Below are 22,610 nucleotides of genomic sequence, written 5' to 3'. Positions count from 1 at the left end.
GCTGTTCCCATCTTGTCCTACAGACCCATCTTGCCCTACTGTCTTCATCTTGTCCTACTGTCTCCATCTTGCCCTACTGTCTCCATCTTGCCCTACTGTCTCCATCTTGCCCTACTGTCTCCATCTTGCCCTACTGTCTTCATCTTGTCCTACTGTCCCCGTCTTGCCCTACTGTCCCCGTCTTGCCCTACTGTCTTCATCTTTCCCTATTGTCTCTATCTTGCCCTACTGACTCCATCTTGCCCTACTGTCTTCATCTTGTTCTACAGTCTCCATCTTGCCCTACTGCCTCCATCTTGCCCTACTGCCTCCATCTTGCCCTACTGTCTCCATCTTACCCTACTGTCTCCATGCAATGCTGTTATCATCCTTACATACTCTTGCCATATTGTCCTGCTGTCTCTGCCTTGCTTTATTTGCATCATTATGCCCTACTGTCACCATCATATTCTGCTCTATCTTGTTGTTCTGTCATCTTGCCCTAATTCTCCTCTCTTTTCCTATATTCCCTATCCTGCCCTACTCTCACCACTTCCACCTGCTTGGGTCCATCCTACCCCACTAGACCTGCTATTCCACCCTCTTCCAATCTGCTGTGTTGCAGACTCACTATGAAGAGCCAAACTTGGACCCTAGAATGGCCCAGTTGGACCTGCCTACGGCTCAGACCTGCAGATCATTACTAGAGGCTGTATACTTCATTGTAATGATGAAACCTGTACTCTCAGCATAAGAACTGCTCACTGTTACAGTTGGACTTTTGAACCTACACAGGGTTTGATTGACAGGAAAGGGTGCTCTGTATCTACGTGGAGATGTTTATGAGGCAGGACCTCACCTTAGATATAAAGCAAACATTACAGCAGCATTCCAGCATCCTCACTCAGCACTGAGGCAAGAGGCTCGGAGGAGCTAAAGTATTAACCACTTCTGTGCCAGGGGGACATCATCATAATAATTGAAGGGAAAAATATATTCTTGACCAGTGATCCCCAACCAGTGGCTCAGGGCAACACGTTGCTCCCCAACCCCTTGGATGTTGCTCTCAGTGCCCCCAAATCGGGTAGTCACGCCCGGATTTGTGCAAGGCCTAGGGTGGCAGGAATTTAGGGGCGGCATGCCCAACCACAGTGAAATTTTGCCCACATACGGAGCAATGAGGAACTGGACGTGCGTATCCTCTCCCCACTTCTCCATATGAGTTAAGTGGCGCGCACGCGCGAGGGGGGGGGGCAAAGGCAGCGGCCTATAGTAGCAGTGGGGGGATAATAGCCTCTGGGAAGGGACTGGGGCTGTGGGATAGCAGGTATAGTAGGGAGAGATGGTGCCTATAGTAGCACTGGGATAGTAGCCTCTGGGAAGGGACTGGGGCTGTGGGATAGCAGGTATAGTAGGGAGAGATGGTGCCTATAGTAGCACTGGGATAGTAGCCTCTGGGAAGGGACTGGGGCTGTGGGATAGCAGGTATAGTAGGGAGAGATGGTGCCTATAGTAGCAGTGGGGGGATAATAGCCTCTGGGAAGGGACTGGGGCTGTGGGATAGCAGGTATAGTAGGGAGAGATGGTGCCTATAGTAGCAGTGGGGGGATAATAGCCTCTGGGAAGGGACTGGGGCTGTGGGATAGCAGGTATAGTAGGGAGAGAGGGTGCCTATAGTAGCAGTGGGGGGATAATAGCCTCTGGGAAGGGACTGGGGCTGTGGGATAGCAGGTATAGTAGGGAGAGATGGTGCCTATAGTAGCAGTGGGGGGATAATAGCCTCTGGGAAGGGACTGGGGCTGTGGGATAGCAGGTATAGTAGGGAGAGATGGTGCCTATAGTAGCAGTGGGGGGATAATAACCTCTGGGAAGGGACTGGGGCTGTGGGATAGCAGGTATAGTAGGGAGAGATGGTGCCTATAGTAGCAGTGGGGGGATAATAGCCTCTGGGAAGGGACTGGGGCTGTGGGATAGCAGGTATAGTAGGGAGAGATGGTGCCTATAGTAGCAGTGGGGGGATAATAGCCTCTGGGAAGGGACTGGGGCTGTGGGATAGCAGGTATAGTAGGGAGAGAGGGTGCCTATAGTAGCAGTGGGGGGATAATAGCCTCTGGGAAGGGATTGGGGCTGTGGGATAGCAGGTATAGTAGGGAGAGATGGTGCCTATAGTAGCACTGGGATAGTAGCTTGTCTGACTGCCGAAATAACTGAATAAATAGTAAAAATCATCTTTCCTCTAGCCAAGGCTCCATTTCCCACAATGCCTTGCATTCACTATAGGAGTGGATCAGTAGTCAGGACAAGCAGTGGAGGGAATTGTAAGAGACAAGTTGTACCCAAAGTGCTTGATGTTGGAGTGGGCGGGGCACAGGCACGAGGATTAACCATTTATAAACACAGTGGAATGAGAAACGTATCTGCCAAGTCCAAGGGTCTCCTGAGACAGAAAGGCTTCGGGCAGTTTAAGGTGGGCAGAGCACCTATCAGAGATCTTATCGTATCCCAGAATGCAATTCTCCTAGCAGCTGTGTTTGCTTTGCACTCCTGCACTTTGGCTATTCCCAGATAAGACTATGTGTTGCCCTAAGGTTGTTCTCACCTTTGCCTCAATTCACTCCCTATTTATGGGACTTGTCTCCTCATTTCCTTCTGTACTCTCTCTCTCTCTCTCTATGCTATAGAAAGTACATTATTGTGCAATATGCATTCTTTCCCTGAATATTTGCACATATGGGTGGGAGCTGCCATATAGTACAAGAACAGTAGAGAATATAACTGATTGGGTGCCCAGAACTCTATTTTATTGTGTATTTGTGTTTATATATATTGTTTGGAGCTGCCATATTGTTTCCCTCAGACTGACATGTTTAATGCCATTACATTACCTTCCCCTATGCCCCAGGGTTTGCTGGGAGTTATATTCTGGCAACAGGGATGTTTAAGGGCAGGGATTTGTTGTGTAGTTTTGGCCAATCAGGTGAGACTCAGATAGGGCTATTGTTTCTCCTACTCCCATGTAACTGGAGGAGTCCCAAGCCGGACTTGGATTTCTTACTATTGAGTGCTATTCTGATACCTACTGGGAGCTGCTATCTTGCTCCCTTCCCATTGTTCTGCTGATCGGCTGCTGGGGGGGAGGGGGGGATATCAATTTAACTTGCAGCGCAGCAGTAAAGTGTGCCTGAGTCTGAGCTTTCAGAAGGAGCCAGCGCTACACATTAGAACTGCTTTCAGCTAACCTATTGTTTCTCCTACTCCCATGTAACTGGAGGAGTCCCAAGCCGGACTTGGATTTCTTACTATTGAGTACTATTCTGATACCTACTGGGAGCTGCTATCTTGCTCCCTTCCCATTGTTCTGCTGATCGGCTGCTGGGGGTGAGGGGGGAGGATATCACTTCAACTTGCAGCGCAGCAGTAAAGTGTGCCTGAGTCTGAGCTTTCAGCCAGCGCTACACATTAGAACTGCTTTCAGCTAACCTATTGTTTCTCCTACTCCCATGTAACTGGAGGAGTCCCAAGCCGGACTTGGATTTCTTACTATTGAGTGCTATTCTGATACCTACTGGGAGCTGCTATCTTGCTCCCTTCCCATTGTTCTGCTGATCGGCTGCTGGGGGTGAGGGGGGGGGGGATATTCTTATTTTCAATCTATATCCTTCTTGGTTGCTGGGGTGAATTGGACCCTAGCAACCAAATAGCTGCAAAAAGCTGAAATCTAAGAAATATATATATATATATAATTAAGAAATATATTACTGTCTTCATCATACTAAGAGTTCATTTAAAGGTAAACAACCCCTTTACTTCATGCTGACATACGGTCAGGATATAAAGTTTTGCTTGTGACTGGTCCCTCCTTCCCTGGAGGAATGTACATATTGCTCTGCCACCAGCAATTCCTCAGTGGGACAATTAATAAATTCCTTAGGGTTATTAAGCACGGGCAGCTGAGCGGGCGTTGGATGTGACTGCCACCTGAGATGGGCAATTGTTTGTGGCTCCACGGCCAGTGCCATAACTACGGTTAGTTTGTGTTTGCTCACACAGAGAGGAGGAATGTTAGAAATTCTCACCCGTTTCCCTGCATTCCACTAACAGCAGAAGGCTCCTGGGGCATGATGGGAGTTGTAGTTCAGCAACAGCTGGAAGGTTGCAGGTTGGACCTCCCTGATTTATGTAATCCATCCAATCATGTTTCCATGTATATAAGGCAAAAAAGTCACATGATTCTAAGAATTTGGATTCAGTTTGGCCAGAGGCATGGATTCAGCCAAATCCGAATCCTGCTGAAAAAGGTTGAATCCTGGATCCGGTGTATCCTATTGTTGAACTGCATCTCACTGCATTCTACTGTCCCCTGGGGTCTCAGGGTCACATCTGGAATTTTATAGGTCATTTTAGGGGCCACTAGGCCTTTATTTCTTGTATGTGGATTTCCAGAATGATTCAAATCTAAATGCATGTTTACTTTGCCCCTGTTGTCTAAGCTTCTATCAAGGTGCAAGTGACTAGCCTAGCCTATCATTTTTTCATTGGGGCCCCATTCTCCTTTGGGGGGGCTGTGATTCCTGATGGCAGCTCTGAGGCTCCCTATAATGTCATAGTCATGTGATAAGAAGCCAGGAGGGGGTGTGGTCTAGCAGCCTTGGGGGTGTGGCCAGCAGATCAGAGCTATAAATGGTGCTGCACATAAAGGATAAAATTCTTAGGTTTTCCCATTGCCCGGACAGAGAATTCCCATAAATCAGTGGCTCCGTACATATTCCTTTGTACTAAGCACAATTCTGCTGAAAAACCTGAGCATCTAGTGGCCCCTTAAATGAGTTATATTAGCCCAATCAATGTTCAGCTTTGGCTGCAAATATCAACAACCTGTAGCCAATCAGAGCACTAGGATGTCCATGGGGGGGTTCCAGTTTCCATAGCCTCAGACCAACCAATGAAATCGATCTAGAAGTTTGGCAACACAATTGTATTCAGCAAGTCACCAGTAAAGGGCAAATTGTGCCATTAGCCAAAATGGGACGTTGTGTGGCTTAGCTTTGCCTTTAAAAGAGCCGCGGCGTTTCAGCCAAGGGTTTGGCTTTGTTTCCATCGGCTCATTGTGGCACATAAACATCAACGCATGAGATGAAATATTAATTTCAGAGTTAATATTTTATAAGTTGTACTGAGCGAGGGCAGAAATGGGCCCCAGACTGGCCAATGTTGGCAGACGTGCCATCCCAGGAGAGACGTACAGCGCCATGCCTACAGGAGAATCAGCGGGGAAAGGAAGGGGAGAAATAACATGCAGAAATGGGCTGAACCCCGGCAGTAATCACAGGGCTGTCTGGATGGGGGTCATGCAATAGCGCCCCCTATAGGTGGTCTCAGTATGTAATTGCCTTTTGTTTTGGCATTTAGCCCTTGCGTTCATATAGGCACTCTGATATGTTTATTTGGAAGAAATCACAAGCCGTTGGCATTTCGGGTAGAATTCCATAGCGAATTACGGCGGGTAGAAGGGCAGGCAGCAGGCCTATTGTGATTGGCTGCTTGGAAAGCGGCCAGTCATTTGTGTAACATTTTTCCTGTTCAGGCCAATTAGTGGCAGGGCAAACCGGACTGTCAGCATCCTTTATTCAGCGCGTGTCGCTGGCAAGTTATTAAATGGCAAGTTCACCTTTTGTTTTATATACTATTACATTACATACTATTACATTACATACTATTACATTCCCCCTTGATCCCTGCAGCCCCGGGATCCCAGGTTCAATTCCAGCCAGGCCACTGTCTATAAGGAGTCTGTGTGTTCCCCCCGAAACTGTGCTCTTTTCCCCCCCCACCCAGACACAGTGTTGGACTGGCCCACCAGGATACCAGGAAAACTCCCAGTGGACCCAGGTGTCAGTGGGCCCTCCTGCTCCTGACCATTTGGCCTGCTTCATGGCCATTCCCTATTTCTGAATGGAAACAAAAAGGAAAAATAGATGGAAGAATAGATGCTATCGTGTATAAAAGAGTCTAGGGGAATAAAGAGGTTGGGTGAGGAAAGGAGGAGAGTGGGCCTAGGGTCTAAGCTTTTCTGGGGGGCCCCTGGGTTGCCAGTCCGACAGATAGTGCCCAAGTTTGAATCGATCTAAGTAACCCCTTCAGAGTGGCATTACTGTTATAAGGATACGCATGTATATATATATATACAAATTACATGTTTTCTTTCTCTCTTTCCTGCAGCGCTGCAAAGACCGTCTGAATTCCCTGGCCATTTCTGTCATGAACCAGTGGCCCGGGGTGAAACTGAGAGTGACGGAAGGCTGGGACGAGGATGGCCACCATTCGGAAGAGTCCTTGCACTACGAGGGCCGCGCCGTCGACATCACCACGTCGGACCGGGATCGCAATAAATACGGGATGCTGGCAAGGCTGGCAGTGGAAGCTGGATTCGACTGGGTCTATTATGAGTCCAAAGCCCATATCCATTGCTCAGTGAAGTCAGGTAAGAACAGTATGTTGGCCTTTAAACATGGAGACTGTTATGTGCCCATAGAGCTGCCATGTTGCCTTGTTCCCAAGAAACCAAAACACTGATAAATAATGAGTTTCCTTTATTAACAATATATGTATTTAGTTATATGTGTTATATGTGTATGTGTGTGTATATATATATATATGGATATTGCTAATCCCTATGGCCGCCCTTCCCACATTGACTTGCTTTTATTGATGGTGTAAATGCAACTTGCATTCATTTTACTTTTCTTTCAATACGTAAATATGCGCCCAAGTAATTACCTGGGAACAAGATCAGTTCTTGGTACTTTGTCTGGGCTGTTCTCTTCCCCATGGTCAACTTGGATCTGTCAGTGTTTCCCTCTGCACTGATTTTCTTTGGGACAGAGGAAGTGATGTAAGAAAGTCTTAAGGAGGAGGAGCTTCTATACCTGCTCTGTGCTGTCCATTGAGATCAGGGCAAAGGGAATATATCCTGGAAGTGTCCATAGGAAAGAGAGCAGCCCAGGAACAGGAAGAACAAACATAGTGCCGCAGGAAGTACTGGGTGCATGTGTAATCATTGGGTTAAGGCTTTGAACTTCTCTTACAGAACTACAACATGCTGGCAAGGGATTCTGGGAATCTAGAAAAGCAGATTATGAATAGCAGGGGCTCCCGTTTATCCATTTATCTCTAGATTGTCCCTGGGGTCCGGCAGCGCCTGCATCTAATTCAAGCCGCGTGTAGAATCATTTAGAGGGGGGATCCCAGTGCTCAGACAGGGGCAGCCAACTAGGCGTGTATGTGGGGAATGTGCTCACTAGGGGGCAGCAGGAACCGGCCGGGGCGGGGGTGATGTTCCCACACAGTAGGGGTAGGGTTCTGAACAAACACACAGGATTCTCTGAGACAGAAAGTCTTGTGAATTGTGATTAGTATTATGGTATCTCTCTGTACAGGCTATGGGCAAACTTAGGGGGCTGTTCCTGCTGAATTGTGCTTAGTACAGGGGAATCCCTATGTGCCATAGTTTTATGGTATCTCTCTGTACAGGCTATGGGCAAACTTAGGGGGCTGTTCCTGCTGAATTGTGCTTAGTACAGGGGAATCCCTATGTGCCATAGTTTTATGGTATCTCTCTGTACAGGCTATGGGCAAACTTAGGGGGCTGTTCCTGCTGAATTGTGCTTAGTACAGGGGAATCCCTATGTGCCATAGTTTTATGGTATCTCTCTGTACAGGCTATGATCAAACTTAGGGGGCTGTTCCTGCTGAATTGTGCTTAGTACAGGGGAATCCCTATGTGCCATAGTTTTATGGTATCTCTCTGTACAGGCTATGAGCAAACTTAGGGGGCTGTTCCTGCTGAATTGTGCTTAGTACAGGGGAATCCCTATGTACCATAGTTTTATGGTATCTCTCTGTACAGGCTATGAGCAAACTTAGGGGGCTGTTCCTGCTGAATTGTGCTTAGTACAGGGGAATCCCTATGAGCCATAGTTTTATGGTATCTCTCTGTACAGGCTATGAGCAAACTTAGGGGGCTGTTCCTGCTGAATTGTGCTTAGTACAGGGGAATCCCTATGTGCCATAGTTTTATGGTATCTCTCTGTACAGGCTATGAGCAAACTTAGGGGGCTGTTCCTGCAGAATTGTGCTTAGTACAGGGGAATCCCTATGTGCCATAGTTTTATGGTATCTCTCTGTACAGGCTATGGGCAAACTTAGGGGGCTGTTCCTGCTGAATTGTGCTTAGTACAGGGGAATCCCTATGTGCCATAGTTTTATGGTATCTCTCTGTACAGTCTATGAGCAAACTGATTGATTGGTTCCTGCTGAATTGTGTTGGTTAATAACTATGCTGTATCTCTATGCTGCTATGGAGAATTCAGCTTACAGCTGGTCACACATCCTGGGCTGCTACTCCAGGGGCCCAAATGGCCCCCCAACAGACCAATAAATAGTGACTGTCTATGGCATCTTACAGCCCCCCTGGCATTTGCCCAAACCCACAGATTGCCAGTCCAGGCCTGACAGTTTATATTTTGGATATGTATAGTGAATAAAGTACCCCCTATTGTAACATATAGGGATATTATAAGTCCCCGAGGGGTTCCTTATAATATATAGTGAATAAAGTACCCCCTATTGTAATATATAGGGATATTATAAGCCCCCGAGGAGTTCCTTATAATATATAGTGAATAAAGTGCCCCCTATTGTAACATATAGGGATATTATAAGCCCCCGAGGAGTTCCTTATAATATATAGGGAATAAAGTGCCCCCTATTGTAACATATAGGGATATTATAAGTCCCCGAGGAGTTCCTTATAATATATAGGGAATAAAGTGCCCCCTATTGTAACATATAGGGATATTATAAGTCCCCGAGGAGTTCCTTATAATATATAGTGAATAAAGTGCCCCCTATTGTAACATATAGGGATATTATAAGCCCCCGAGGAGTTCCTTATAATATATAGGGAATAAAGTACCCCCTATTATAACATGACCATATAAAAGCACAAAGCCAAAGGCCTCATATTTTACAACATCATTTATTATAATATACAAGTTTCAGTGAGTCATGTGACAGAAATGACATCACTAAGCTCTGATTATAACCGATGACATCACTAAGCACCATTTATAAGGATATAATTTACAGTTTGGTCCCATAGGGAAATGACCCAACTGAATATTATACGGATATAATGTTGTCGGTGGGTTGAATGCCGCACACAGTGACTAGAGCAGTGATTTCCATGAGACTCTGAGCCAATACCATAATAGTCTTTGCACGTCTGCAGCCATTGGCTAGAATATGTTTTAGGGTAGGGTCAGATTATAAAATGGTGCTATTTCTCTTATTAGTGATGGGTGCGGTGAGTTACTTTGTGCAGTAACTACTGGTATTTCTATACAGGTATAGGATCCCTTATCCGGAAACCTGTTATTCAGAAAGTTCCGAATTATGGAAAGGCCATCTCCCATAGACTCCATTATAAGCAAATAATTCTAATTTTTAAAAGTGATTTTCTTTTTCTCTTAAATAATAAAACAGTACCTGTACTTGATCCCAACTAAGATATAATTACCCCTTATTGGGGGCAGAACAGCCCTATTGGGTTTATTTCATGGTTAAATGATTCCCTTTTCTCTGTAATAATAAAACAGTACCTGTACTTGATCCCAACTAAGATATAATTACCCCTTATTGGGGGCAGAACAGCCCTATTGGGTTTATTTCATGGTTAAATGATTCCCTTTTCTCTGTAATAATAAAACAGTACCTGTACTTGATCCCAACTAAGATATAATTACCCCTTATTGGGGCAGAACAGCCCTATTGGGTTTATTTAATGGTTAAATGATTCCCTTTTCTCTGTAATAATAAAACAGTACAGGTATAGGACCCATTATCCAGAATGCTCGGGACCAAGGGTATTCCGGATAAGGGGTCTTTCCATAATTTGGATCTCAATACCTTAAGGCTACTAAAAAATCAATAAAACATTAATTAAACCCCATAGGATTGTTTTGCGTCCAATAAGGATTATTTATATCTTAGTTGGGATCAATTACAAGGTACTGTTTTATTTCTACATAGAAAAAGGAAATCAGTTTTAAAAATCTGAATTATTTGATTAAAATGGAGTCTATGGGAGACGGGCTTTCCATAATTCGGAGCTTTCTGGATAATGGGTTTCCGGATAAGGGGTCCGATACCTGTACCTGTACTTGATCCCAACTAAGATATAATTACCCCTTATTGGGGGCAGAACAGCCCTATTGGGTTTATTTAATGGTTAAATGATTCCCTTTTCTCTGTAATAATAAAACAGTACCTGTACTTGATCCCAACTAAGATATAATTACCCCTTATTGGGGCAGAACAGTCCTATTGGGTTTATTTAATGGTTAAATGATTCCCTTTTCTCTGTAATAATAAAACAGTACCTGTACTTGATCCCAACTAAGATATAATTACCCCTTATTGGGGCAGAACAGTCCTATTGGGTTTATTTAATGGTTAAATGATTCCCTTTTCTCTGTAATAATAAAACAGTACCTGTACTTGATCCCAACTAAGATATAATTACCCCTTATTGGGGGCAGAACAGCCCTATTGGGTTTATTTAATGGTTAAATGATTCCCTTTTCTCTGTAATAATAAAACAGTACCTGTACTTGATCCCAACTAAGATATAATTACCCCTTATTGGGGGCAGAACAGCCCTATTGGGTTTATTTAATGGTTAATGATTCCCTTTTCTCTGTAATAATAAAACAGTACCTGTACTTGATCCCAACTAAGATATAATTACCCCTTATTGGGGCAGAACAGTCCTATTGGGTTTATTTAATGGTTAAATGATTCCCTTTTCTCTGTAATAATAAAACAGTACCTGTACTTGATCCCAACTAAGATATAATTACCCCTTATTGGGGCAGAACAGCCCTATTGGGTTTATTTAATGGTTAAATGACTCCCTTTTCTCTGTAATAATAAAACAGTACCTGTACTTGATCCCAACTAAGATATAATTACCCCTTATTGGGGCAGAACAGCCCTATTGGGTTTATTTCATGGTTAAATGATTCCCTTTTCTCTGTAATAATAAAACAGTACCTGTACTTGATCCCAACTAAGATATAATTACCCCTTATTGGGGGCAGAACAGCCCTATTGGGTTTATTTCATGGTTAAATGATTCCCTTTTCTCTGTAATAATAAAACAGTACCTGTACTTGATCCCAACTAAGATATAATTACCCCTTATTGGGGGCAGAACAGTCCTATTGGGTTTATTTAATGGTTAAATGATTCCCTTTTCTCTGTAATAATAAAACAGTACCTGTACTTGATCCCAACTAAGCTATAATTACCCTTATTGGGGCAGAACAGCCCTATTGGGTTTATTTAATGGTTAAATGATTCCCTTTTCTCTGTAATAATAAAACAGTACCTGTACTTGATCCCAACTAAGATATAATTACCCCTTATTGGGGGCAGGACAATCCTGTTGGGTTTAAATGATTTTTTAGCAGACTTAAGGTATGGAGATCCAAATTGCAGAAGGATCCCTTATCTAGAAAGGTCCTGAGCATTCTGGATAACAGGTCCTATACCTGTATACTGGTAATGCCGGTGAATCAGGGCCCATAACGTGGGCAAAGAGAAACATTCCAGGGGGCCGGAATATCATACGGCGACATACCGCGTCACGCTCCGGCCTTATACAGCACGTCGGGTTAGTTCCCCTTTAGAGCACATTCCGTGCCAGAGACTTTGCCGCTCACACCCGGCGCACCAGGACCCTAAGCCACTAAATACAGCGAGTCGGAGGTTCTTTTGCATACCAGGAACAAGCCCGTTACAAGCTCGGTGGATTAGGAACAAAGGACACATTTGTTGCTGGAAATAATGCAGTTTAATGTGGCTTAGGGCGAAATCCGGACTTCCATGTTTTCCGCACCGGCCCCGGTGATCCTCAGGGGCCACATGACAGAGAACTAAATCCATTTTGTAAGAGATTTCCCTCCATAAGCCGCGCTGTCGGCCACGTTTAACCAACTGATTGACAGTTTTTCAAGCTGTTCAGTAGAAGCTTATGTCCTTAAAGGGGAAGTAAACCCATCAAACAAAAAGTTATTTGTATATATATCTGCAGTATCTGTTTCTTTCGAGACTGTAGCTGCTGATTTTTTGTTTTATGGGGGGGTTTGTTTTCTTACTACTTACTTTTTAGGACAGGTGGTATAGGAACCATGACACCCTGATATTTACTAGCAACCCCCCCTTCTTCAATTGGCTGAGTAGTTCAGTCCATTTGTTTAGTTGTACAACATTCCTGGCGACTTTTTAGAGCCCGTCACACCGACTAATGGCAAAGAGCCAGCGCTACAACACTCAGGCACCCTCTAAAGAGTTTATTTTATAATTAAATATAATTTAATTAGCGGTATGAGTGCTTGATACACTTTCTTCTAAAGTGGGTGGGGCTACCAACCATCTGCAGTCAATCAAAGCATTAGAACATGAAAGATTCAACTCCAATATGGAACAGCAACAAAATGGGCCTAGAGCCCCCCAATATAATCTTAGCGGTACCGGCTGTTCCCTGTGGGCTGTCTCTAGTGATGACCCACAGGGGGCGCTGGGTGGAGGAGCGGCCCCATGCCTCGGTAAGTACATTTGGTTTTATTGCTATTACATATTGTCAGGGAAGCTGACTGGCTGAGGGGGGCTTATCGCTCTCCTGTTTTGTTCTCTCTGCAGACGCCTCGTTCAAAGGGTACCCCCTATCCACCCCCCAGAATTCCGCCTGGAAGCCCCCGTCCCATAGGAAGAAGCTGGAGGAAGCGCAGGATCTGTGCACAGACTGGAGGAAGCAGGGAGCGGCGGACGCGCAGGTGGAGCTGGGTTATGGACACATGGATAACTATATGAGGTGAGAAAGGAGGAGGGGCTGAAGAATTACATGAATGAGGGGGTGTCCAACCTTTAGCCCCCCCAGGCTTCATATACTTGCCATATACAGTAGGTAACGCACCCTGTCACTGTACTTAGGTCCCATTCTCCATAGACTTCATTAGTTACACATTCCCTGCCTGGCCACTAGATGGCGCCTTTCAGTTGATGCCAAGAAAACCTCAAGCAGTATGGCAGCACACACTCCCAGCCGGGAGGTTCTCTGTACCCAACAAGTACAAATTTACCATTATACATATTGGGCTACACACCCACCAGCTTTTCCGGATACTCAGAAAGATTCCCCCGAGTAGCAAAAAGCAAAGTATTGATGGAGATGCCGAACGGTCTGGGGCACTTAGGGGCAGATCTGGATATCAGAACAAGTTACTGGTTAATAAAATTGCCATTGGCCCATAAACCTCAAAGTAAGGGCAGCCCCCCCCCCCCCAGCAGTCCTGCCCAGACACGCCCCTGATCTACCTAAAGCTCCACCCACTTTCCAGTAAAACCTCCTAATCCTTTTAGGGGGTCTGTAATTCTGCAGTGAGATGACTAAAGGCTATGGGAAAGTCTATAGGCAAGGTGATGGCAAGGGGGGTGCAAATATGGTGCCCACCCTGTGCCCTGGGGCTCAAAGGCCTCTATTTACACCACTGTCTAGGGGGCTGCTAAACTCTGATCCACTGGCATCAACAAATCAGTAGCCAAAATATTATAAGACTTGGCATAATACTCGCTTGGCTTTCCAAACCAATAACATTAATACAAATTCCTGTTTCCCTGCAATTAATGCACAATTTGTGTAATTTGCACTTTGTATTGGGAATCGTGCCCCTTTATGGCTTGTGTGTGTATTCGTTGCCTTGTGTACAGCAGCCAAAGTCACTGGTCACTGACCCCCCCCCCTATGGAATCCAGCCAGCCCATAGAGGGCCCTTATCTGCCTGGGAAGATCTCGGCGCTTGGCAGGGGGGGCTAATGCTCCAGTCAGGTGCTGAGCAGAGAAACTTGCCCCCAGGGGACGGCTCCCCAAGTTGAAGGGCGATCGGAAAGCGAGATTTTCTTTGTCTCTTGGGTTAAACTTTAATTGAACAATAATTGCCTGTGGGACTGGGGAGGCATGCACTCACCTGAGGAAGGAAGGCCCCCGGCGGGTTTGCCCCCAGGCACCATCGTACTGTAAGTTCAGCCAGACCTGTATAATGTCACCCTGAGACACCGCTTACACCATAGTATCCCCCATAAACATCACCCCTGGTGGGGGTGCCCCGAAAGTCTCAGTCATTGCAAAGGGGCGGTTAGTGGAGCAGTTTCCCATAGCAACCGGCCAGACCATTGCTGAATCCAGTGAGTGTACAGACTGTGTATTGGGCTGGGAGTCGGGAGGTTCTGGTAAATGTGATCCAACAATCAAAGTCAATAGTCGATTCTTTAGACACAACTTTTTTTTTTCTTATTTCAAATGCATTGAAGTCAATAGGTGTTTTTTCTTGGTGACTTTTTTTTATCTCTGCAAATTTTTGCCACAGTTTTGCACAAAAAATTTGCCAGTGGCGAAATGCGGAATTTTGTTTTTGCTTTTTTTGCTCATCACTACCGGCTAATTTGCCCCAGCAGAAAAGGTCTAGACTGGGACTGACAATAGGCCCTTGCATTTCAAGCCCCAACACAGCCCCCTCAGAGGTCTCTCTATAGCACCTTACTGCAGCCCCCCCCCTGGCATTTGCCAGAACCCACAGGTTGCCAGTCCAGGCCTGATTTTACATGGACAGAAGATCCTACCCAGAATTTAACCAAGTGCAGAGCCCCAATTCTTTGTACTTCCTGCTCTTGGGCTGCTCTCCTCCCTAGGAACAGATGGGGGCGTGTCCTGTCTCTGATTCAAAGGGCTGGCTGGGGTTTTCCCATTGCATTGTGTTCTGTGGACCAGGAAAAGCAATGGAAAGTAGTTTGATGGAACAATAGCTCCCTCTAGTGTTCAGAGCTCCATGGATTACGGATACATTAGTGTTACGGTGGCCACGGTTGGCCAGTGTATGGGGCCCTCCGACAGGCCTCCCCAACCGATATCTGGCTAAAAATTGAGCCAAACAATTACATTAACATGATATCACCCCCCCCCCCCCCAAGGTGGCACATTGGGGGAAGGATTTGCTTGTGTAGCAACCTCACCTCTTACCGTGTATGGCCACCTATACTCTGGGATATGGCACCCAAACATGTGACAGACAGTGATTGGTTGCTATGTATGAAGTTATTCTCAGCTGCTACAGTTGCTTTATTGAATGACCAATCACAATGATCCTGACAAGTAAAGGGGCTTTTCTGCCAACCCACTCGCTTCCATTGTTTAATATGGGCCTAATGAAAGAAGGAAATCTATCAATCAGAACAAGTGGCCTTGTGTCCCCATTATATATATATATATATATATATATATATTCCTTAAAGGGGAACTAAACCAAAACCCAAATACAAAATACAATGTACAATAACTTATGGTGCATCTCTGAGCCATTTTCTGTTTTTAGTGGTTTCTGAGACATTTGCATGTTTAGATTGCTAGGCTTTTGGCTCAACTGAAAGTCAGCAACCCAAGGGTTAACCAGATCCAGGAAGTGCATAGACACTTTGGGCTTTCAAACAGCTGTAAAACTGCGCTTTCCTCTGAGAAACCACTAAAAATGGTATATTCACATAAAGTGCTTAGGGGATCACTCTGCACAAGTCTATACCAATACATGTTTGGGGGGTTTAGATCTTCTTTATGGAACTTTAACTCTAACAGTGAAGCAGTGGAGTCCATAATTACCCCTGCCTGTTCCCACCCAAGTACCCAAGGACCGAGCTGCAATACTTTGGGGAGGGGGACATGGCTTTATTCCAACAAAGAAGCCTTCTTTACACCAGCTCCATCAAGCTTGCACCCCTCTACTGAACAGATCAATGCAATGGGTCCCAGCCAATCATTTCTGTTGGGTGCATGCCCCGCCCCCTGGCTGTCCATGGGAAAGAGAGCAGCATAAAGACAGGGCTCTCCCAAAAGTCAGGCAGTTTTAACATGTTCAATCTCTTTTTGTCAGGTTGGCAGTTACGGATGAAGTGGGATCCACAGGATGGAAGTCGAGGAAGAAGAAAAAGAAGGGAAGAAAGAAGAATGAAAAAGAAGGGAAGGGGAGGGAGGAGCAGAAAAAGAGAAAAAGGAAAAAATCAGGGAAAAAGCAAAGTCTGAACGGCAGGAGGGACGGCAGGAAGGAGAGAATGGGAAGAACAGATACAGAGAACTGAGAATGGAGGGAGGTGGGATCAGGGGAATAGAAAGGAGAAGGGCTGGGGGGCTGGACCCCCCGAATACAGCAGCATAAAGGGGAAATAAGCCATAGAAAAGGGGGTTTGGTTTAATGCTTGTTGGACAATCCCCAAATACCCAGCTGTGTAGTTATTTATTGTAATTGGGCCGGGGGGGGGGGGGCCTATTGCCTTCACTGATTCAGTTCTACCTGGGAAACCCACCTACAGACAGATCCACATAAGGAAAGGTAGGGACCAATTAGAATATATTGCGAGTAACTACTAGTGAGAGAGCTACTAACTGCACTCGGGCCCCTGATACACTCAGCCACACCTCTTCCCTGGTCTCAATGTTAATTCCATACGTAATTGCTATTGAAAGTAGTGTCTGTCTGGCTGTGTGTAATTAATATCTGCACTGCTAATTCTGACTGCTGAAACAATGCAGCAGAAGGCAGCGGATTAACAGAGGAGAACTGATCTACTACATTGTTTCAGGAGTCGCAACCAGAGAACAGAACGGGACACACAGGGGGTCCGAGTTTATATTGTAATTTGTAAATGACCCCCACGGATTTTGCTTTCACTACCAATAACATTTACCCGTAACTATGGGACATTGCTTAGAATCACGTTTTTTTCGTTCATCATTTTCTAAGCACTTTTCCTGTTTACATGAATTATATTTTGTAGTTTCTCCAGATATCGGCAGTTTTGATACTGTTAATATAATGTATTTGAAGCAACAGCGCCACCTGCTGTTCATTGTGTTGCAGACTCCCTGGGGCACCGACCAAGCAGCAGCCCCCCACTCAGTCTGTATAATGTTTAATTATTGTATAAAATCATTAAGCTGCACTAGTTCTAATGTGAACCTTCTGATCAGTGGCATTGCCTTGGGGCCCCAGGGATGTTTGGGGCCCCCTATATACAGGCAAAGAGGTGCTGGGGGCGGAGCTTGTCATTACAACACCGCCCAAACTTCAACTCCCAGCATTCTCAGCCAGTGTTAGTGTCACAGGGGATGCTGGGAATATTTCCCCAACGTATCTATGAGTCTGCAGATGCCTAAGTTAACACAGAGATCGCTATTTTTACAGATAGAGATAGAAGCTAATATATTGCGAGTGTATATAGGTTTCTGGTTTATATTATTTGGTACCGTAATAATCATATATTGTATATTTTGCCTCTGTACAAATGTAAGAACTATTTAAAATAAAGTGATTGAAGCCATTATTTTTGTATGTTGTTTGTGTGTTTCCCTATTGAATAGGGATGGGGGGGGCCAAGAGATATTGGGGGAATTCTACAGGAACGTGCTTGTTTCTCAGGATTGTTCTAAAGGGTGAAAAGACCAATAAAAACTACTTTGTATTGGTACAATGCTGAACTATTCTCTGTGCCGATAGTGATATTTCCTTTTCTCCACTGTATATTAATGTATTTCTGCCTGCCCTAGGGTATTCACTCCGTGGATAAATGTTGATTATATATATATAAATAGGTGGTGCCTATAGTAGCAGTGGGATAATAGCCTCTGGGAAGGGACTGGGGCTGTGGGATAGCAGGTATAGTAGGGAGAGATGGTGCCTATAGTAGCAGTGGGGGATAATAGCCTCTGGGAAGGGACTGGGGCTGTGGGATAGCAGGTATAGTAGGGAGAGATGGTGCCTATAGTAGCAGTGGGGGGATAATAGCCTCTGGGAAGGGACTGTGGCTGTGGGATAGCAGGTATAGTAGGGAGAGATGGTGCCTATAGTAGCAGTGGGGGATAATAGCCTCTGGGAAGGGACTGGGGCTGTGGGATAGCAGGTATAGTAGGGAGAGATGGTGCCTATAGTAGCAGTGGGGGGATAATAGCCTCTGGGAAGGGACTGGGGCTGTGGGATAGCAGGTATAGTAGGGAGAGATGGTGCCTATAGTAGCAGTGGGGGGATAATAGCCTCTGGGAAGGGACTGTGGCTGTGGGATAGCAGGTATAGTAGGGAGAGATGGTGCCTATAGTAGCAGTGGGGGGATAATAGCCTCTGGGAAGGGACTGGGGCTGTGGGATAGCAGGTATAGTAGGGAGAGATGGTGCCTATAGTAGCAGTGGAGGGATAATATCCTCTGGGAAGGGACTGGGGCTGTGGGATAGCAGGTATAGTAGGGAGAGATAGTGCCTATAGTAGCAGTGGGATAATATCCTCTGGGAAGGGACTGAGGCTGTGGGATAGCAGGTATAGTAGGGAGAGATGGTGCCTATAGTAGCAGTGGAGGGATAATAGCCTCTGGGAAGGGACTGGGGCTGTGGGATAGCAGGTATAGTAGGGAGAGATAGTGCCTATAGTAGCAGTGGGATAATATCCTCTGGGAAGGGACTGAGGCTGTGGGATAGCAGGTATAGTAGGGAGAGATGGTGCCTATAGTAGCAGTGGGGGGATAATAGCCTCTGGGAAGGGACTGGGGCTGTGGGATAGCAGGTATAGTAGGGGAGAGTGCAGTATGTTTGAAGCTCACACTATATTTGGCCTTGTTTTCCATAAATATTGGCAGCGGCAGGGATGGGACCTGGGTACATAAAGACCACCGGAGGGGCAGATCAAGGGGGGGGGACTTACATACCTGAGCTGCTGGCTGCCATATAATAACACTGATATTAAAATAATAATAACAATAACCCTGTGATTATTTGGCTGAGGCTGGAGACCCCCAGGCTCTGGGTGCAGAACCAGCACTTTTCTGCTGCTGTTTTGGCACAAATCCTTCTGGTTGACAACATTGTGAGTGAACTGTTTGCAGCCGAGTTCCCGACACTCAAGGAACAAACAGCAGAAATGCTCTCAGCGACCCCCAGAGCCCCCGACCCCCCCGGCTACAGAAAGCTTCGCGCCTATGGCACCCTATTCCGAGCAACTTTTTAATTGGTCTTCATTTTTTATAGTTTTTGAATTATTTCCCCCTTTTCTTCTGACTCTTTCCAGCTTTCAAATTGGGGTCAGTGACCCCAGGGACCAAAAACGATTGCTCTGTGGGGCTTAATGCACTGCATTCTGGCAAAACAAGGGTTAACGGACTCTGCTAACGTTTGGGCAAGCGGCCAGGGAAATTAACCCAATTTTTGCGTATCTGGATATTTAGCAATTAACGGTTAATGATTAGTCGGTGCTTTCCCGGACGCGCGCTGGAGAGAGCTGGATCCGGCAGGTCCGATCCTGTCCCCTGGCCCAGTCCCTGCACGTGTTTAGCCGGCTGGCTAGTGGGACAGTGACTGGGCAACTTTTTAATTGGTCTCCATTTTTTTATATTTTTTTTCAATTATTTTCCTTCTTCTGACTCTTTGCAGCTTTCAAATGGGGGTCACTGACCCCAGGAACCAAAATAACTATTGCTCTGTGAGGCGCCAGTTTTATTGTTATTGTTACCTACCTTTCTATTTAGGCTTCTCTGTTCATATCCCTGTCTCTCTTTCAATCCACTGCCTGGTTGCTAGGTTAAATCAGACCCTAGCAACCAGATAGCTGCTGAAATTCCACACTGGAGAGCTGCTAAACAAAATGCTAAATGATTTAAAAACCGCAAATGAAGACCAATTGCAAATTGTCTCAGAAGAGCGCCCTCTACAGTATACTGAAGGTGAACTACCCCTTTAAAGCTACTGATCTTGGGGCAGGAAGGGATTCTATACCCTGACTACCTAACGCTACCAATAGTCAGGCTCCTCGGCAGAGTTAAGGGCAATCGAATGGAGCAACGTCGGGCGACTTATTTAGCCCCGTGGCCCCACGACTTTGCACATTTACTTGCAGTACGATTTGTAAGAACCTATTTAGCTGGGAAATTCTGTAGGGCATTGGGGGCTATTGTGGGCTATTAGGGGCTATAAGGGACTATTGGGGGCTATTGTGGGCTATAAGGGGCTATTGTGGGCTATTAGGGGCTATTGTGGACTATTAGGGGCTATTGGGGGCTATTAGGGGCTATTGTGGGCTATTAGGGGCTATTGGGGGCTAGTAGGGGCTATTGGGGGCTATTGTGGACTATTGTGGGCTATTGTGGGCTATTGGGGGCTATTAGGGGCTATTGGGGGCTATTGTGGGCTATTATGGGCTATTGGGGGCTATTGTGGGCTATTAGGGGCTATTGTGGGCTATTAGGGGCTATTGGGGGGCTATTAGGGGCTATTGGGGGCTATTGTGGGCTATTAGGGGCTATTGGGGGGCTATTAGGGGCTATTGGGGGCTATTGTGGGGGGGCTATTAGGGGCTATTGGGGGCTATTAGGGGCTATTGTGGGCTATTAGGGGCTATTGGGGGCTATTATGGGCTATTGGGGGCTATTGGGGGCTATTAGGGGCTATTGGGGGCTATTAGGGGCTATTGGGGGCTATTAGGAGCTATTGTCGGCACGGCAAACCTGCATGGACTCGCAGCATTCTGTCGCCGGCTGTCGTCTCTCTGCGTTGCTCTTATCCTCCAAACCTGGAACTCTAGACTCCAAGACCATGGAGAAGCAGTGTATTGGGACTGAGTATGGGCCCCAGACTGTAACGAGCCCGCCCTGCCCGGCACTGCCCGGAGTACTGGGTATAGAGTGTCACCAATTACACACATCACTGTAAGCAAATATCTGGTAATGACAGGTGTCAGTCAGTCAGTCTGAGGCTCATATTTTCATCAATAGAGATTAGTGACCTTCTGACTTGGCCTAAGCCCCTTCTTAAGGCACATCATTGACCAGGGACCCCCTTAGCCCATATAAAGGCTACAGATACTGGAAGGCATTGCTATATCAGCCATTCAGCCTAGTCCTAAGGCATCAAATGTGTTGCTCTTGCCCTAACTGCCCTTCCAGGGGTATCCAGGACAGAAAAAGGCACCATCACTAATTTGGCCTAATGCTTACCCAGCACTAGGGGCCTATGGGTAAGCATGAAATGCATTAGGCCATATTTGTAGGGGTTATTCATGTTTTTAATGGATTTAAATAAAATTGTTAATTTTCCAGTGGCTTTTTTGAGACTTTTTCTTAGTTGCTGTGTCCCTCAGTGACCACTAGGGGGTGTTCTCCATTTGCCACATATTATAATAGTTTTTTTATAGATATATTCGTCTTTAAAAATGTCCTCTCTTGGAGTTTACTGTACGCCCCTAGATGGGCCAGCCCCACTGTTTGGTATTGATATATAGATGATGTGGAGACCTTGAGATATTTACTGTGATAAAAATAAGCAACTTTTAATGGGAGAATCTGATTAAATACGTAGGAGAGCAGAGAGGGGCTCACGTTGGGGCTCATTTGCAGGGACAGTGTCACAGTGGGCACCCTAGAACCCACCAGAGAACCTGAAATCTAGGGCCCACTCTATACACCATTAGCTATAATATGGCATCTGTATTACACAGCTCTATGGTAGACAGAACAAGTGGGATTTCTTTTGATCCAGGGACTGGTCCGATTGCCATCTTGGAGTCAGGAAGGAATTTTTTCCCCTCTGGGGCAAATTAGAGAGGCTTCAGATGGGGTTTTTGCCTTCCTCTGGGCCAACTAGAATCAGCCAGATCTCATTTGGGCAGGTTAGAAAATCTTCCTATACCCACCGTTATAATTCCATCGTTTGGCCCTGGGGCCAAACGATCAAATTACCCTGGATTCTCCCGATATCGCCCACCCGTAGGTGGGGGATATTGGGAGAAGGTCTGCTCGCTTGGCGACATTGCCAAACGAGTGGATCTTATGGTATATGGACACCTTTAGGCATTATGGACAACATATAGGCATTATGGTTGAACGTGATAGATGTACGTCTTTTTTCAACCCAACTTACTATTTTACTATGTTCTTTATACAGTGTGTCAGTGTGGCCCACCAGTACCTGGGCCCACTGGGACATTCCCAAGAGGCAAAGTCTGGGGGGGTTATTATGGTTATTAGAGCAGATTAAGGGGGGACCCACTGGTCTAAATGCACATTTCTGCCGATACCCTCAGTCACTAAACCCTATGGCCCAGGGAAGCCTGTCAGGGTGGGGTTAGGTGGGGTTAGGTCGGGTCAGACACTCGAGGGGAAGAGGACAATCTGGCCCAGGAGAGGAGCGGAGCGCAGAAGGGAGGGGTCGGGGCCCATAGGGACAGGCTGATGCCAGGCTTCTCCCCTCTGCGGCTGCAGCAGCATCTTAAACCCACATCCCCCCGACCACAGAGAACACACAGCCCAGCAAAGCAAAACAAGATGGATATTAAAAATAATCACTGTTAGGACCTTGGAAGAGTTCAAAACGACCCAATCACCTATATATAAAGCAAAAGCAAATATGGGTTAGAGGGGGAGAGCGTATCAGAGGGGGGCTCAAGGCGGGGGGGGGCGCCTGAAATAGCCGAACCTTCCCGAGATGCCTTCAC

General features: G+C 46.0%; 1 protein-coding gene across 2 annotated transcripts in view; it reads left to right on the top strand.

Annotated features, from left to right (window-relative positions):
* ihh (indian hedgehog) overlaps positions 1-22,610 on the top strand; it is a 42,667-nt gene that overhangs the window by 15,857 nt on the left and 4,200 nt on the right. The window contains exons 2-4 of one of the 2 annotated variants that reach the window (XM_002933942.5): positions 6,199-6,460; positions 12,742-12,913; positions 16,020-17,466. In XM_002933942.5, the coding sequence (XP_002933988.2) occupies positions 6,199-6,460; positions 12,742-12,913; positions 16,020-16,224 (639 nt within the window). In that variant the 3' untranslated portion in view covers positions 16,225-17,466. Of the gene's footprint in view, positions 1-6,198; positions 6,461-12,741; positions 12,914-16,019; positions 17,467-22,610 lie in introns of those variants that run through there. The other variant, XM_004917635.4, reaches the window with a different exon arrangement.

Source organism: Xenopus tropicalis, chromosome 9 (assembly GCF_000004195.4).
Source record: "Xenopus tropicalis strain Nigerian chromosome 9, UCB_Xtro_10.0, whole genome shotgun sequence".
Lineage (NCBI taxonomy): Eukaryota > Metazoa > Chordata > Amphibia > Anura > Pipidae > Xenopus > Xenopus tropicalis.
This window is presented reverse-complemented; position numbering and strand designations above follow the sequence as displayed.